Raw genomic sequence first — 17,236 nt, forward strand, 5'->3', positions numbered from 1 at the left:
AAGATGCAGGAAGTCCTTAAAAATTAGGACAGTTTTCAGTTTAGAATCTCTTTCTTCTTTTCACTTAGAAAAAGATTATTCTTACAGAGCAGTAGTTTAAAATTAATTATGGGGTGATTTAACTGATTTGTCAGTGACTCTTACGTTAAGCACTGCCCATGAATATAAATCATTACCACCACCAGTAGATAAATCAGAAGATAGACAACACCAGGAGTCTAGCATCTGCAGAAAGAACTATTTTTTTTTAACTTGATATTTTTTTTTTTTTAAGGAAAAAAAATCCCCAGGGAATTGAACATGGACTCTAATACAGTTTTTATCTATTACTATTCTGTAATCTGGTTGGCGTAGTAATCAAGACCAAGGAGTGAACTGAACAAACATGAGAATATAACTACACTTTTGTACTGTAACTATTCAGAGACAAGAAGTGAATATAATTGTTCATGGCATATTTCACGAGAAATAACAGCACTGGTGAATGTGTTTTAGCATAGGGAATGTATCTGAATGCCAGAGAGGAAGGAAATAAATTCTGTTAGAAGTAAAAGATGTTGTATTCAAAGATACTTTTTTCCGCTGTACTTCTCCAGCCTTTTAATCACTGTATTTATTTCCTAACCAATCAGGTACAGTAGAAGAAGGAAGCAGAAGATTAAAATTTCTTGGGTTGTTCTGCTGAACATGGTGGTTATTAGGAGTGCTGGAATTCCAGTTTATGCAAAATGTAGAAGTTCATTAGTTCACTTCCTTAAATGTGTGTATGGGATGATGGATGCTGGGAGAGAAGAAAAAAAAGTTGTTATTACACAGTAGTGTCCTGAATAGGCTGTCTGTTTGCAATTCTAGGACTTGCTCTTCAAAAACCCAATGCCTGAGATTTGTCTGGGGCACATCAGAGTTAATTCTAATATTAACAGTTTAGTTTAATAGACATCTTTGTGCAGAACATGCCAAAAAGCAGGGAGATCTGTTTTTTTTGCAGCACCCAAAACCAAAGATTCACACTAATAGGCAGATGACAGGCAACAGGAAATCAACATAGTTCTCAGATCTAGAAGTGTAAAGAAACAGAGTCCACTTTGGAGAACTTCCAGTTATAATCCTTATCTACCTTCTTTGGTATTGTCTTTGGCCCCCTGAAATAATTTGGTCATCTAATCAGAACAGAAGAATTTTATCTATTTTAGATTAATGAATCATTGCCTTTCTCTTAAGGAAGGCCCAATGGACAGACCCAACTTTCGCCAAGCTGTTTTAAGACATTAGAAGACTCTGACTTTAAATAGTGTTGCTGTGTAACCTGTTTCCTATGAATAGTCTCTCAGTGCCTAGTAAAACATGTAAGGTTTTTTTGGTTTCTTAAAACAGATTTCAAAAGGAGGCAGCTCACAGTCAGTAGCAGGAAGTCTTCTGATACCTGCCAGTGCAATCAAATGGAAAGGGATTTTAAAAAAATTAAATGCAAAAGAAGAAGTAGAGTGTCTGACAATTTCAAACAGTATGCTGGAATCATTCAGACAATAAAGACTTTTATTGCACTCTCATGGTGCCTGGGGTTTTAATTTAACACATCAATGAAAAGGCAATGTTTAAAAAAAATCCCACCACCACCACTGAAAGCACCAGCAGGACTTGCTTTTATTAGTGCAATTCGTAAGAAATTAGAACATTTAATGAGAAAATCGTTAACCATGGAAAAAATGGACTGACTTAACTAGGGGAGCTTAAGTACTGAGACTTCAATTTAGTTTGCCAGCTACTGGTAAAGTAAATAAAAAGAGTGAGCCGATCACCTCTGGAGCAGTAGGCGCTTTTCACACACGTTCTTGTGAGATGGCTGCTGTTGGACAGAACCATTATCCGCCTCCTTTTCTAGAAACTCTGTAAAAAGCTAGTGGGAAAGTATATCAAGCATGTCTTGTTTCACGTCATCTTCTCTCAGAGATGCTGTTCTTCATATTCAGTTAAGCATTTTATGGAACATAAATGTAACAGTTATTGCTGTGTATGCTTACAGTGAGCAGAGTGGAATACAATATTTAAACAGTGTCTGTTTCTTGGTGTGTTTACTTATCCTTGTCTCTTCCATCACTCTGGTAGATGATTTTCTACGTTGATGTTTCCATGGCTGAGATACTTGCAGTGATATCTATGCCCATAACTTCTGAACCTAAGAAGGTCAATAGGTTTAATCTATAGAAGGTTAAAGGTTCTGCTAATGCAGTAAACTGACTTTAACAGTACAAGTGCAGGACAGGTAGATGCTGTGACTTCTCCAGAATGCTTTCCTGCATTTTCTTCCTCAATGTCAACATCACCTTTAATCTCCCTGATTAAAGAATTTCTTAAAGCATTTTTTTAAGCTGTTAAAATTTCTAGCATCCCACAGCAGCCTGTGGTAAAGAGGTTTTGTTTGAAGAGGTACTCTTTTTTTCATATGTTCTTAACCCAGTTCTCTGCTCTTGTTTTGAGAAAGGCAGTGGACTATCACTCCCTTCATCCTCTTTGCAATGCTTCTGAGTTTATAGATCACTGTTGTATCCTCCTCTCACTTGTCTTTTGCCAGCCTGAGATGCCTGCCAGAGGGTAAAATTGGACAGTTCCTCACCTGTAATTAAACATGAAGAAAATAAAGTACTAAAATCCAGCAGAATTTAGTTGGGCTCTTTGTGACATTTTCAGTTGTCACATTTGCAGTGTTTTACAGCTATCTGTGTTTTAGGAGCTCAACAGTGAGGATGAATCTGGTGTTCCCCTTCTTGTTGATACAAGTCTTGTTGTTTGCCTCTGCTTTTCTCTCTCAGGCATGCACATTTTATGATACTTACCTCCATAATCATAAACAGCATTGCCCTGATAAAAAATAATCAAACTACCTGTACGGAGACAAGGTATATTCTAACGTCAATAGTAAGAAGGTATTCTTTTAACTGCAATCATCCTACAGATGTTGACATTATTACATCTTCATTGTATATTTAACACTTTTATTGAAATATGCATGTATTTCAAAGGATGTTGTGGGGATATGCTTGTGTTGTACAACATAGCCTCCCTCGGTTTAGGATCCCAAGTGTTCTAGTTTTACTTTCTGTCAAACAAGCTAGGCCAGTGCTTTTTATCTTGGCTTTCAGTGAAAGACTTTTGCCTTGGCCACGCTTGCATTTCTTCCTAGTATATTTAGCTCTTCCAGAGAGGCTGAAGTAATTGTCGGTAGCTTAAGTAACAATTATCAACTTGAGTAGCTTGAGGCAGTATGGGTATGATTAACTCTTTAAAGATGCTTGTGGAATAGAAAGAGAGATGTAAAAGACAAATATTTTTTGCCTTGAAAGTGTGCATTCTTTGATTTATTTATTTCTCTTTGTCCTTCAGTGAGTCAGCAGTTGATAAACCGCATTGATCAGTTCCTGGAAAATAAAGGTTCACAGTACTACATGAAAGGGATCAATTGTATCAGAGTTTTCAGAGAGGAGGCCGTGAAGGTAATGTGTGAAAACTCTCATATCTTTCAAATTAAAGACATGATGAATCTATTTGCTGTATTAGGAACCTGATAACCTGTTGTTACAGCAAAAAGAATTGATTCACAGATTAAAATCTGTTACATTATTTGAAAGATTAGAAATATATTTGCATTTTATGTTTCTTACTGGAGTGAGGGCTAGCGTCTCTAGTATTATTTGCTGTTGCTTGTTTTCTTTTAAAAGTACAAACAAAAGGGCTATTATCTGATGCTTGTAAACGAAAAATAAACAGTCCTACAAATTTCTTCTTCAATAAAGCTAGTTACAAGAAAGTCTTTCTAGCTTTCTGAAAGGCAGTTTTTGTGGCTCACCTTTCCTTGGAACTCTTGGTTTTAGTAGAGATAAAAACCAAAATCTGTAATGACTTTTGTGTTCACTATGTTAGATGAATTCATGAAGAATTAAGTTTGCAGTGCTCTTTAGTATTTTTAATATCTCTTGTTTATCATTGCTGTAATTTTTTTCAGCTGTCCAAGGTCCAGTGCTTTAATGATTTTCTGCAGGCCCTGAAATCAAAGGTAGAAGACAAAGCTTTAGCTGATTTCTGGGAGATCATGATACAAGGTAGGATGGCATTTTTCTAGTTTATTATCCATTATCTAAAAGAAAACTTTGTTTTAGCAATGGGACACTTTAACAGATGGCTCAGGGGTTAGCTTAAAACAAACAAAAAGCCTCAAAAAATCTTTCACTTTGCAACTTCCTTTTTCGCACTAATAGTTTCATATTTCAGTAATGTTCATAATGCCTTGCCAAGTCTTGCTGAAATGATAAATTAATTGTGGAAGAAGAGAGACAAATTAAATGTTACAGGGTAAGGAGAAAAAGATATGATTTCAGCTGAATTTCAAAATAAATGGAAAAAACTCATGCAGCAATGATATAAAAAGATTCTTCCTAATGAAGCTTCAAAAAAGGCATAGATAGTATTGAAATACGTCACTGATCATTTTGTATTTAAGCAACCTGAAGGGCAGAAGATGTGGTAATGTGACACCTACCTATGATTAAACTGGGAGATACAAGGCAGTGCAGTTTGAAAGGCATTCAGAGGCTGTGCAAATGATAAATAAAGGAACATTTGCACAAATACAAAACATGGTGGACTAAAATAATCTTTTACGTCATACTCTTTCTAATTGGAACCAGTGCTAAGAAAATCTGCTAAATGCCCAGCTGTATCTCTTAAGGGTGCATGCTATAAAATGCAAATATATGCTTTTGTATAAGCACCTTCCAAAGTAATTAACTCTAGACACTCTGTAATGTCTACTTCATCCAACTTTTTCTAATTACGAGATTGGAATTTGTTTCTCAACCCAAACCAGCGCAAGACAACACTGAAAGAATATTATATTCAGTAGTATTGTAGGGGACCTCTGAAGAAATTTGAAAAACAGAAACCAATAAACTTTGAAAGTAGGAAACCTGGATCCTCCAAAGCCATGCTAGAATAATTTTTAGTTAGTACAAACCAGAGTTTGTAAAAAACTGCAGTATATTTTTGAGAAAACAAAATTACAAATATAGACATGGTATTTTCATACAAAATAGATTATCATCTTATAAGAAGATGATAAAATCATGGTGCTTTGTGCATAGTCTAGCTGCTTTCACTAGGCAGCCGAAATAGCTTTTCACTTGCTGCTACCAAAACGGAAGTCTTGTTTTCACTGCTTCTTGCCACATGACCCGTCCTCTCTTTTCTTCCAAATGTGACATACATTGGGCATTGTCAATAGTGTCTGCAATCCCCAAAAGAGGATGGGAGTGAATAAATGAGTCAGTGGCTAAGGAGCAAGGCAGATCTGTTTGACAAGTTCACTTGTCTCATGAAACCCTGCCATGTAGTTCTATGGGCCCATTAAGGTGGCATTATTCTTGTGTTGCTGCTGAAACCTTTATGAATCGACTGTTCTTTGCTCTCACACCTACAGCTTCTTTATTGAGGCACAGGCATTTGTGTAGCCAAGTGATGAGCTAAACTGAAGGAAAACGGGGTAAAAAGTAACTGAGATTTTTTTCATTTTTTGTTTTGGGGGTCACTGCACAGGATAGTGGTGCTGGCACAACCAAGGAGTAAAGTGGGGGCAGGACCAGCACTTTGGTAGTTAGAGTGTAGGTAATCACAGCATAAGCGTTTGTATGTTAGGAGTTAATTTTTCTAAGGACCTAAGAGCATGCTGTGAATGACTAAAAGTGTAATTTCTGATAGATTGTCAGCATTTCATCTGTGATCTATGATTTCAGTGTCTCATTAGTTTGATTGTCATAATATTAGCAGTTTCCTAAATGGATACTTCCACAAGCTTATGAATATGCTCATTAATTTATTTTTGTATCATAGTTTATATGATAGTTGACTCATTTATGCAAGTCATATTTTCCTTTGAGCAGTATTTTTTTATTTTTTGCTGCTGATGATGACACATTCAGAAGCTGGAATTTGGAAGATGTTTTTTATTTCTAACATTAAGTATGTTTTTGGGAAGCCTTCTAATGATATTTTTATATCTTTTTTTTTTTTTTTTAGACAGAATTTCTTTGATCACTAAAGATGAAGCAAAGGAAAGTTCAGTGACTAGTGAAGAGGCTGAAAAGGTATCTTTTTTTTAATGAGCAACTATTTGTATAGAGCTCTTACTGTGGAATAGAAGATTCTTTCTTATATGGATAAATCTTTAGGTGAATGAAACAGGATCCATATGAAGGAAGAAGAGTGTTCTTTTGCCACACAGTTGAAATTGCCCCAGTTCAGAGTTAAAATAATTCCCTAACATGTCCCACGCATTTTACTTTAACTGGTCTTTAGAAAGTATCATGTAATGACATCATTATTGGAAAATATCCTCCACAAAGAACTCAGTGGAACAACAACAGACTGTTTGTATATGCAAGATTACTATTTGAGCTTCATAAAAAGAACCATGATCTCATTGTTACACAAGTTCAAAAATCAGGATGCTTTTTTGTCTAAAGGTGGTGTGAACTCTAGCAATATAAAATTGTTGTAGCTAGTTTTCACCATATGTGCAATGATACCAGTATTTTCCACTTTATGGAGCTCTTGTGGATTGATGGACATCGTAGATGATGCTGATATTATTATTGGTGATCATATAAGATCCTTTTAGAAACAAAAGTTTTGGAGTATTTGCAGGTATTATTTCTACAGGAATATAACACTTCAGTAACTGCAGTGATGAATAAAGGATGTCACAGTTATAAAGGAATGAATTCTAACAGGCAGAATGGTGCCTTCTGTTTCAAAGAAAGCAGAATTCAGAGTTGCTGTCAAAATCTGTATTTGTGTGGTGATGGTAAGACAGGCATTTTTGTATCAGGCTGCTAGCCATGATTTTAAATAGTTTAGGGGAAAGAAGGTCCTTGTATTACAGACCCCGAAGGTAAACCTGTGGCTAAAATCACTAAGTACTTTGCAGAGAAGCAGCTTTTCTAAAAGATGCCACACTGATTTTGGCAACTTCCAGGCTTTACATTAGCAATAACCAGAAGAGGTAGAAGTAGCTTCTCCATGAGTGAATTAACAACTGGGTAAAAGGTTGTATTGTAGAAACTGCTTTTTTCATCTGTAACAATTTACCTCAAGGTGAAAGAGGCACAAAAATGTCATGAAAATGAAAAGCTAACAAACTAAGAGACTAGAAAGCTAAGCACACGTGCAGAGTACAAATGGCAGAATATGATGTTATTTCTAGATATGAAGGACCTACTGGCTGTTTCTCATCACATAATTGTATAGAGCTTTTTTCCCCAGTGATCGTTTTGAAGAGTTTCAGGTTTTGTTATGTATTCCAAATGCTATGAATTTACTTGGAAGCTTCGTAAGACAGTTATTTTTCTTGAGAACTTAAACTACCATTCATGCTCACAATGTGCTCATGCTGTGTGAAGTAGCCACTATTCCTTAAGGAAATCTCTATTATCCATGAAGACCTTACAATATACTGTTGTCTTAACTGTGACCTTGAGGTGGCTGAAAAATACTGTTCCTGCATAAGAATGCAGTACAAATTACAGAGTACCATGGACTAGAGCTACAGCTGCCAGGCTAAGCTGGAGCAAAGCATTTGTAGACTGGCTTCAAAATTGCTTTTCTGTTTAATATCATCCTAAAGTCAGCCAGGTGTTGCAATGCAGGAAAGTCTTCTGTGATCAATTGAAGGTCCTACAACAGCCATAACTTCCCTTTAAAATAGTGGCGTCAGAGAGGTTGCGTGAAATCAGCTCTGCAACAGAGTTCTCTAACATGGCAGTTAGCTTAACTTTCAGGATAAATGAGTTGCATCTCTTTGCTAACTAGGCAGTTGGCAATCCCACTTACTCGATGGATAACCACCCTACCATGCACTTTCCAGATCCAAAACCAGAACCCTGATTTGCCGTTGTCTGTTTAGGGTTCATATGACTTTTCACTTCAAAAGCTGGAAGACTTCTTGGAGTAAGATCTGCAGGAATAGAAAATTATCTTGAGGTTATGGTGCTGATCTAAAACCTGGTCCTCCTTGGTCCAGTTAAACCCTGTCATATGCTTCCTGCGTGATACAAAGCCAGCATTTTCCTCGGTCTGTAGTAGATTGCAAAGGTGGCTCATTTGTTTTCTATACTGAAGGTGATACCATTCACTAAGGGGTATATTGGATCTTTTAAAATATCATACAGTAAGGTAAGATGCAAGTTTTCTTCACCTCTATACTAGGTCACGTGCAAGCAGGTAGATCAAGGGGTTGGCTGTCAGTGTGGTCCTATGTGACACAAAAGCCTTTTCTCCTATAGGCAAATCTCTAGCTGATAGCAGTTTCAGGACTATTTTGAATAGAAGATTTCAGATTAATAGAGTTTCTGTTTGAAAGAGAAAAAAAGACTTACAGGGCTGCTTATTTGAGAGGTAACACGTAAAAATTTTCTTCTTTGTTTTGGTTGGGCTGGGTTATCCATGCATATTTTCCTATCACTGAGAAAAATTATTTTAGGTAGGGTTTTTTGGTTTTTTTTCTGTGATAGTGGGGATACTCTTTTTAGAGCATGAGGATGATAGGTTAAAAGAGCAGTGTCAAGTGCTTCTTCTGGTGCTTTAGGGAAGATAATGAATTTCAGTACAACTATTATATGTACTTTGCTTTTGCATGAATGTAAAGCAGGCTTTGGAAAAAATCAACTTTGGATGTTCAGCATTTGATAGAAACTTCAGGTTTCAATTTATTGCAAATCTTCATCATACATTTCCTCAACTTTTACCTTTCTTTACCTAACTTAGTGTGGGAAAGCTAATTTTGAAAACTTCGAAAAATGTGCTACTTTCAGAAATACCATTTGACTTTTAATTAAATGTGTAAAATGAAATTTGATCTGCCATAAAAAGCCTTTCAGAGCTGTGTCTTTAGCTTTTAGTTTCATAGTATGTGCTTTATATTACTACTAGATTAAGAACTTTTCCAGCAAAAAAGATACACAGACATACAGCATCTCGAAATTCTAATTTCCTTTGGCCCTGTCATCTTCTCATTTTTATTTTTTTCTTCAGCTACAAAATCTATATGATAAGGTGAACTCAGCATGTTAAAACATGAGCATTGTCTCTTGTAGAAATAAGCTTTCTACATTTCTACATTCCTCTTGGATATTGCTGTTGAAGAGGTAGGACTGGTCTGATTTTTGGGCAGTGAGACAACTAGGTGGAGGTTGTCCACTTCCTCTGTCTTTCATGTTAACCAAAAGCAATGTATTTGCTTTTCATCCTAGTGGATGTCTGGTACTTTCCCACAAATGAGATGCAGGTAAGTTTTCAGTGTTTTAGCCCATGTCTAAAGCTGTCAGCATTGCTCTAGAAAAGGATCAGAAAATTTTATTTATGTAAAATAATATCTAAGCTTTTTACAGTATATTGTCTCAGAGATTGATAATGCTTTGATAGGGATCCCATGGCCTTTTACACAACCTCCGTGGCACTTACAGTCAAAGTCCTCGGGTAAACAGTAGCTTGTTTTCAGGAGCCTGCTGTTTGCACAAAAGATAAACATAGACTCTAAGCAGGTATTTATAGCCTGATTAATGTGGTTATTTTCTAAGTAGGTGTTCTCTTTCATCATCTAGAGTTAGAGTGAAGTTGATTCTGAATTAAGGATAATGGAACTCAAAGTCATGGACTATTGTTTTTCTTCCTCCTCAGTTTTCACAGCCATCTTTTTATCTGGGACAGGGTTGTTCTTGGCTCTGTGTACCTGTTCTGGTGCATTTTAATAAGAAAAAGACAATGTATGATTTTATCATAAAGATATTGGTAAACAGATCATAACTAAAATTTGTGAACAACTGGATATTTTTAAAGTAAGAATCAAGTATTTGTACTTTTTTCTACCATTTCAGATATTACCCCCACACACTATTTTAGGCTAAGAGAAAAATAATTCAGAGGTGGTTGTACTCCAGATATCGTCTGTATGTTTGATTTCAGTTGTTACAGTATTTGAGCAACTAACCTTTATCTTCTGTTTATGGATATCATGCTTTAAGTGAAGGGCATATGGTGAGTTGTATCAGCAGCTATAGCAATAGAATTTTACATAATGAATTTTCTAATTTTGAAGACTGGCATTCATAGAAGCATAGAATCATAGAATAGTTTGGGTTGGAAAGAACCTTAAGATCATCTAGTTCCGGCTCCCCTGCCATGGGCAGGGACACCTCACACTAGACCATGTCACCCAAGGCTCTGTCCAGCCTGGCCTTGAACACTGCCAGGGATGGAGCATTTACCACTTCTTTGGACAACCTGTTCCAGTGCTTCACTGCTGAGGGTGCAGTTTGCTGTCCTTTAGTATTTTGTAGCTACACACAATATTACACAATATTACTTTTAAAATTACCTTCTTTAAGAACATAAACATGGCCATACTGTAATGGACAAAATTTCCATCTAGCCAGAATCCCATGTTTGACAATGGATAATAACAGATGGGTAAGGAAAAGTGTACAGTACCAGGCTCCAGCCGCTGGTGTCTCCAGTACTTCCCGTGCTTGTTTCTGTGGACTTAGTACAGAGGATTTCTTTTCTATGAACTTTCCCCATCTTCCCATGAGACTAGGTACTAATATTTGCAGCATCCTTATTACAGGGTATTCTACAGCTTAACCATAAATTGTCTGAAGAACCATATCTCTTTGTCTGTTTTCCAATACACTTCACCATAAAATCCTTTGAAAGCAAGTCTTAAGAAATTTCCTGTAGTTCAAAATTACTTTGAAGGGTGGAAACCAGAACAAACTTCCTTCATAATTCTTAATTACAGGTGAATTTGCTTTGAAATATAAAGGGGACATTCTGTTAATTTAACATTAAGGATCTGAGTTTTGGCCAATATCATATAAATACATTTTTATTTTCAGTTCTTGGCTCCAAAAGAAAAGAAAAATGAAATTCTGCCTCCCACAGATGAAGGTGGTGATGTTGATGATTTGGTGAGTACCGTAAAGACATTATGTTGCTTTAGAATTAAACTGTAACTGAAAGATGCAGTGAGAGTGAGTGCTTCTTAAAGCAGTAGATGTGCATGGCTTAGAAAAAACACCTAAGGTATTGAGTCAGAAAAGAGCCACATGGAATTACTTGCTATTGTAAAACATAACCAGGTGTGTAATTTCATGATGGCAAATACTATGTTATATAGTAACCCGGGTGTTTATACAGGTTAAATGTGTCCTCTAGCATGTTTCAAAAGAGCTAGTAAGGCTGCTCATTTGATGGCAGATTGTTATAATTTACTGTAATAGCATTTAACAAAGCTTCTAGATCTAGAACAGCTATTTATGTGGGTTGAAAACTGAAAATAATTTTTAAAAAGATGCTTTAATTTTCTCCATTAATCTTCTCTATGTAGGCTTCCTGAAATTTAAGGATTTCAAGAGGTTTTTTTAATAAATATTTAAGCTGTTTTTTACAGGCTGAGTCATTACAAACCTATCTCCAAGGCTTAAGCTGATGGTGTAGACAGTTTTAAAGAAGCTTCAATAGCAAGCAGATTTCTACTTTTGGACTTTAATTTTTTTAAATCTTTAAATTGCACATATGATTATGTGAAGATAAGGTTTTTTAGGTTTGTTTTTGTACTTTATAGAAGCCTAGTATTAAGTTCTGTGCAGTCCATTTGTTATACAACAAGGATTTCCATATTTGCTTTGTTTTCTAAGTGCTGAACACATAAGAAATAATTTGAATTCAATACTACTTCTTCCACATCTGTTTCTTCTATTTGCAGCTGGACATGATGTGAGTGGGTGATGTATGGTGCCTATACAAGCAAAGTTTTGGAAGAGATCTCCCTGTGAGACAGGGCACTAAACACGCTAATGAGAAGACAATATATCCATCTTTATTTTCTCAAATGAGAGCAGAAGTTCCAAAGACATTTCCAGTTGGTGAAAATGTCTGACACTTCAAATCTAGAACAGAAGATTGAAAAACACAAGATTGAAATAATCTGGAGTATTTGTGAAGTAATGATACCTTTAAGGCATCTCCTTTTTTTTTTTTTTTTTTATTTTTTGTTCGTTAGATTAGTTAAACACTGAGTTTAGCTTATCCTTGGTAGTGCTTTCAGCATAACACTACTAAATTTAATGAGACTCTGCACTGGTGCCTGAAATTCTTGTTACATTGCAAGTCTCTATTTTCATGCTTTTTTCTTATTAAAGAAACAGAGCAAAAAAAAAAGCACAAAGGCATATGGGAAAAAATTCTAGGCCTGGGAGTCACAAAGTAATAGTTTGAAATATGCAACAGAATTTAAAGCACAGTAATTACAGTCATCTTGTATATGGTTACTGTATCTTATCAGCTCAGCTAAATAGCCTCTGTCCCTCTATGCGTACATTGTCCTGTTGCAGATGCTGGGATTTGTTTTTTGTTGCTGTACACTGACACCTGTGATAAATGACTGCTAATAGTTACACTGGTAACCAAAATGGAGTGCTGTCTACACAGAGCAATCCAAAGTAGTCAAATACTCAAATTTGAATACAGATCTGGAGAGACACTAATGACATCTTCTCAGATGCTTATTTGTTACAATCAGATTCATTCCTTTAAAAGCTGTTCTTTCATTATTGCAAATGTATAAACATACTGTGCAAAATTATCTTAAGATCATAAAACAGAAAAAAAAAAAAAGAGTTAAAAAATATTCTGGAATATCTGCACTTTATACTGAATTGCAGCTCCTGTGTGGGAAAGAGCAATTGTTTTTAGCCTCTATCTCCCTACACTGTGACCTGCTCTCTCCTCTCTTACATCATAGAATCATAGAATGGTTTGGGTTGGAAAGAACCCTAAGATCATCTAGTTCCAACCCCCTCACACTAGATCATGTCTTGACTGAGTTCATGCAGGCTTTGAAAGGGTTTCTCAAATGCATAAATCAGGGAATAAGTGATCTTTCCAGGTCTTTAGAGGATTTGTGCCACTGGAAGATATTTTCTCTTAACTGTAAATAAGAAATACTTGATCAGTCCATTGTTTTGTATGTCTTTCAAGGCCAATTTATAGAGTATAACACTGGCTGAGGTCTTTACTTTTTTTTTTGCCTTAATAAAACATTTAAAAATTTGCTGTTGTCTTCTTCAAACCATTTTTCTTAAAATCAGATGATTAGCTATCTATGCTAATAGAGAATCTATCAAAGGCCCCTTTTCTGGGCATACAATGCAAACACTGAATAACGAAATCCCTCTATAGAAGCTGAGTGTGATTACTTGTTCTATTCTTTTCAAACTCTAAACTGTACAACACCCCAGTAAAATAATTTTTACCATTTTGCAGAGATCGTGAAAAGTCTTGGTCAAGACCTGGCAGGATATAGAATTACTTTGCAAATCAAAATAATGATTAGGGCTTTCTGTCTCTTTTGAACCAGTTGACTACATTTTTAGAGAGTATTGCTTCTGTCAAGCAATAAACATTTAGTTCATTGAGTGTAATTTCATAGATCTTGTTACCTGTACAGCACATTTAGGCTCAGTATGGTAACTGAGTTGCTAGTACTGAAGAAGGGAATGGGAATTTACGACTCAAAGTAAGTGAAACAAATTCTTAGAAGGCAAGCAAAGTGTCTTTCATTCTGCCCAGCCTTCTGGGTATCCGTCATCAAAAGCCTGTGATACATCTTACTGAGTGTCTATCAGATAGCGACCTGATTTTACACTTGTTTTTTGGCAAAGTGTCTGCTTTCAGGTTCTTATTGAATGACTGGAAGAGATCTTTCACATAGTCTAAGTTCACATTTTCAGTTATAAAGTCTGATCTAGTTACTTACTAACTACATTGAGGTTGCTTGTTCTGAATTGCAATACTGGCCAGTCTTCAGAAGCAGTAGAGCAGCTAGTTGTCCATTTCAAAAGCAGACATGAAAATGCCATGCAAATTTGTTTTCTTGCAAGCAACAGAACATCCCTTGTCCTGTACTTCATAACAAGAGAAATTATCAGTGTGTCTAAAAAAAAGAAAATATAATGGTTGTGATTTTGTTATATCTTACTGATTTATTTTCTTTTTCCCCTGGAAGGAATGCCTCTTCAGAAAGTTCTTTGGGTGCTAATAAATGGGACAGTAACCATGGTTAGCCTTACTTGCTGAGAGATCAAAGCTTATGATTGTTGTTTGTCTTTCTGTTAATCTACTGCTCTGATAGCTCTTTAACTCATTGGGCAGTAGCAGTCATCTTTGATGGAGGGGCAGTGATTTTAGCGTTATGTTTTAAAAGACGTTTATGGAAGTTGATGCTGGGAAGAGGTGAAAGGGAGAAGAAGAAAGAGTTCAGCTTGTTGTCCCTCTTCGGCTGGCTTGGCAGCTGAGAAGTACCAGCCAGCAGGCTAATTATCTTGACACATCAGCAGTATTATGTGTTGCCTAGTCTGCGGGTCCTCTTCTTTTCCTCAATTAAAAGAGAAATGCAGACTGGAAAATATACTTTGCAGCATGGACTCTGGGATGTGGAAAGAATCCAGAGGTAGCATACCAGGAAGCATAATTAATATGGGAGGGAGCTGGGGCCACAGCATGAAACTGTGAATACTCCACAGAAAGGGCAAAATACTGGGTTTGGGAGCCATAAAGGAAGAATGAGGCTCTTCCAGTAACAGCATACCAGGAATCTGTAAGTAACCAGGCTGTATTTGTTCTATTAGTGAACTTGGTTGCTCTTTCGCTGAATAGTGTGTCTGCTGACTCTGTAACACAGTTCTCAAGTCTCATTCATTTTTTTACTCAGAAACCCAATTTGTGCTTTTGAACAGTTGTGAAAATGTCACAGAAGTAGTGGAAGATAAGTTCCAAAATGTTACATAATTGAAGACTTGTGGTTCATGTGATACTATATTGGCTTCAAATTAATTGTCAGGTCAACAGTATGATGTCAACATGTTTGGAGAGTTCTGGAAGCAAAGCTCTGTCTCTGTCCTTACAATGTAGCATGAAAGTATGACACATACCATCAAAACACTTCTACTGTGAAGAGATGTATTCTGCTGCACTGCAGTCTCTCAGTTGCCAGGGTAGATTTTCTGCTTGCCAGCTTTCCTGATATTTTGTGTTTGGCAGAATTGTCTGTTTGGTATTGGGGCAGGGTCTTTGGAATTAGGAAATGAGGAAGGAAATTCACAGTCATCTGTGGGAGACTGGAAAAGTTATTTAAGCTGTGAATTCTGCAGACAGGACCCATCTTTATACTCTGCATTTGCCATGTTGCTTACCATAGCAGATCCTGCTCTTAGGTTGAAGTTGCTGGCCATTACCACAAGTCAGATGATGTAAGGGAAAGAAGGAGTTCCCTCATCATCTCAGGTGGGTTGGGGTAATCTGGAAAGAAGAGTTTGGGCTTGCATTTTGTTAAACTGGCAAATATACTGGTAGATTTTCCTGTTGTGTTTATAAGTAAGGGGAGAGTTTGGTTTTGTTTGACCACACCACCCGTCCAGTGAAATAAGCAGTTAACTTTAGCTGTTGGTTTGTGTCAGAGAAAAACTCATTTCCACCAAACTTTCAGCTTTGTTTACCTTCTGTCGTCTTCTACTAGTTGCTTTGGTTGCTTGGTACTAGTTGCTTGGTACTAGTTACTTTATCTCTTGTTGCTAGTACAGCATTAGGTGCATAATGGAGCATTATGTGCATGGCAGCGTATAACAAGTGTCAGATGTAGAAAATTTCCAACTTTTCTCCTTCCTCTTTTGAGATGCAGGTTACAAAGGTGATTAAAAAAAGAATAAAAAAAATAAAAAAAAAAAAATCAAATGTTCCCAGCACTAGCAGGCGACTGGAGGCCCACCCAGGCACCCAGACCTGTGTTTCTAAATTCTTTGAAGAACTACTGCATAGGAAAGAACAGCTTTCTTTGTTGAACCCACCACTGGAAAGGTGCTAGTAAATGAAGATAGCATTGACTTCTGCAAGACTTTATTTGTCTTTCTAGGTGGTGGAGTTTATGTATATAGCATTTCTGTGCACTGTTTTGAAGGCAGCTTTGGGAGAAGCTCTGCACTAATTTGGGCTTCTCTCATAATTACTGAACCTGAAAATTTTAGAGAAATGATTACCACATACTAAGGAAAATAAATGAAACCAGAATTGGTGAAGCTTTCTTTTGTAATACTGTCATAATCTGATATAAAGAACTAAAATAGATCTATTAAAAAGTCAAGGCTGTAATTTTTAGCCATTCTTACTTTTCCCAAAGGATGAAAACCACACTGAACTCTGCATAAAAAATTGGCATAGAGGCAGAGATACTATATTGTGCAAGAAAATTACTTGGAAAACATTTGAGCACAGCTTAAAGTTTGACCATATTTTTCCATGTAGCAAGTATTGATAATTGGAAAGATTAGTGTGCCTTCCCAACTCTCCCTCTCCATTACTCCTAATTTTACTGTTTTGGAATGGTACTAACATTTATGAAAATGAAATAACTAAACAAAAACTAGGAAACCTGTCCCTTCCTCTAGTTTTTACAGACCAGACATAGTTTTAGTGCATTTGGTGAGCTAAGAGGGCCTTAAAATACGCCCTTCACTCATCTGACTTTCTCTCTGCACATACTTATTCCAGTGATTTAAGTTGGACAGAAATTAATCTGCTTCCTCTTCCCAATAACTTTGTGAAGCCAGAGTGGTTTAGACACAGTGAAATGAATGCTGTTCCTTCTGATGCCTCACCTGTACAATTCTCAGGTATTGACCATCAAAAGCACCTACCTCTTTTACCAGCAGCCTAAAGTACTCACAGTACCTTTTGCTGTTACCAAATCATGAAATTTCACAGCACTAAAAAATACTTAAAATTGGTCATACATGTATGTACTTAGGACCCCTCCATATGCACCAAGTCAGCTATATGGACTCCTATGAGAGTTTGGAAAGTCTACAGTGGAGTTGATAGGTTGACTGTAGAAATGTATTTAATGTTGCTTTCAATGTATGAAACCAAAGGATTGTTTTTTCTTCCCTATTTTTACTGAGTTCCAACCTTGTCTCATCCTTTCTTCCTATTTTGATGTGCAATAATAAGCAGCAATAATTGTCATTTCATTTTCTTCCAGAAGGGAGTGAATCTTGCAGCTGTCCAGATACTGACAGAAAACAAAAATACCTCCAATGTAGAGTATAACTAGAAACATTTTCTGTCTGCTGAAACAATG

General features: G+C 36.4%; 1 protein-coding gene across 4 annotated transcripts in view; it reads left to right on the forward strand.

The window, feature by feature from the left end:
- The window catches only part of XRCC5 (X-ray repair cross complementing 5), a 65,603-nt gene extending 51,260 nt beyond the window's left edge, over positions 1 to 14,343 (forward strand). For all 4 annotated transcript variants that reach the window (XM_030486412.1, XM_030486410.1, XM_030486411.1 and 1 more), the window contains exons 17-21: positions 3,382 to 3,491; positions 4,001 to 4,097; positions 6,067 to 6,134; positions 10,941 to 11,012; positions 11,810 to 14,343. In XM_030486412.1, the coding sequence (XP_030342272.1) occupies positions 3,382 to 3,491; positions 4,001 to 4,097; positions 6,067 to 6,134; positions 10,941 to 11,012; positions 11,810 to 11,824 (362 nt within the window). In that variant the 3' untranslated portion in view covers positions 11,825 to 14,343. The remainder of the gene's footprint in view (positions 1 to 3,381; positions 3,492 to 4,000; positions 4,098 to 6,066; positions 6,135 to 10,940; positions 11,013 to 11,809) is intronic.
- The last annotated feature ends 2,893 nt before the right edge of the window (positions 14,344 to 17,236 follow it).

The sequence above is a fragment of the Strigops habroptila genome, chromosome 5, assembly GCF_004027225.2.
Source record: "Strigops habroptila isolate Jane chromosome 5, bStrHab1.2.pri, whole genome shotgun sequence".
NCBI lineage: Eukaryota > Metazoa > Chordata > Aves > Psittaciformes > Psittacidae > Strigops > Strigops habroptila.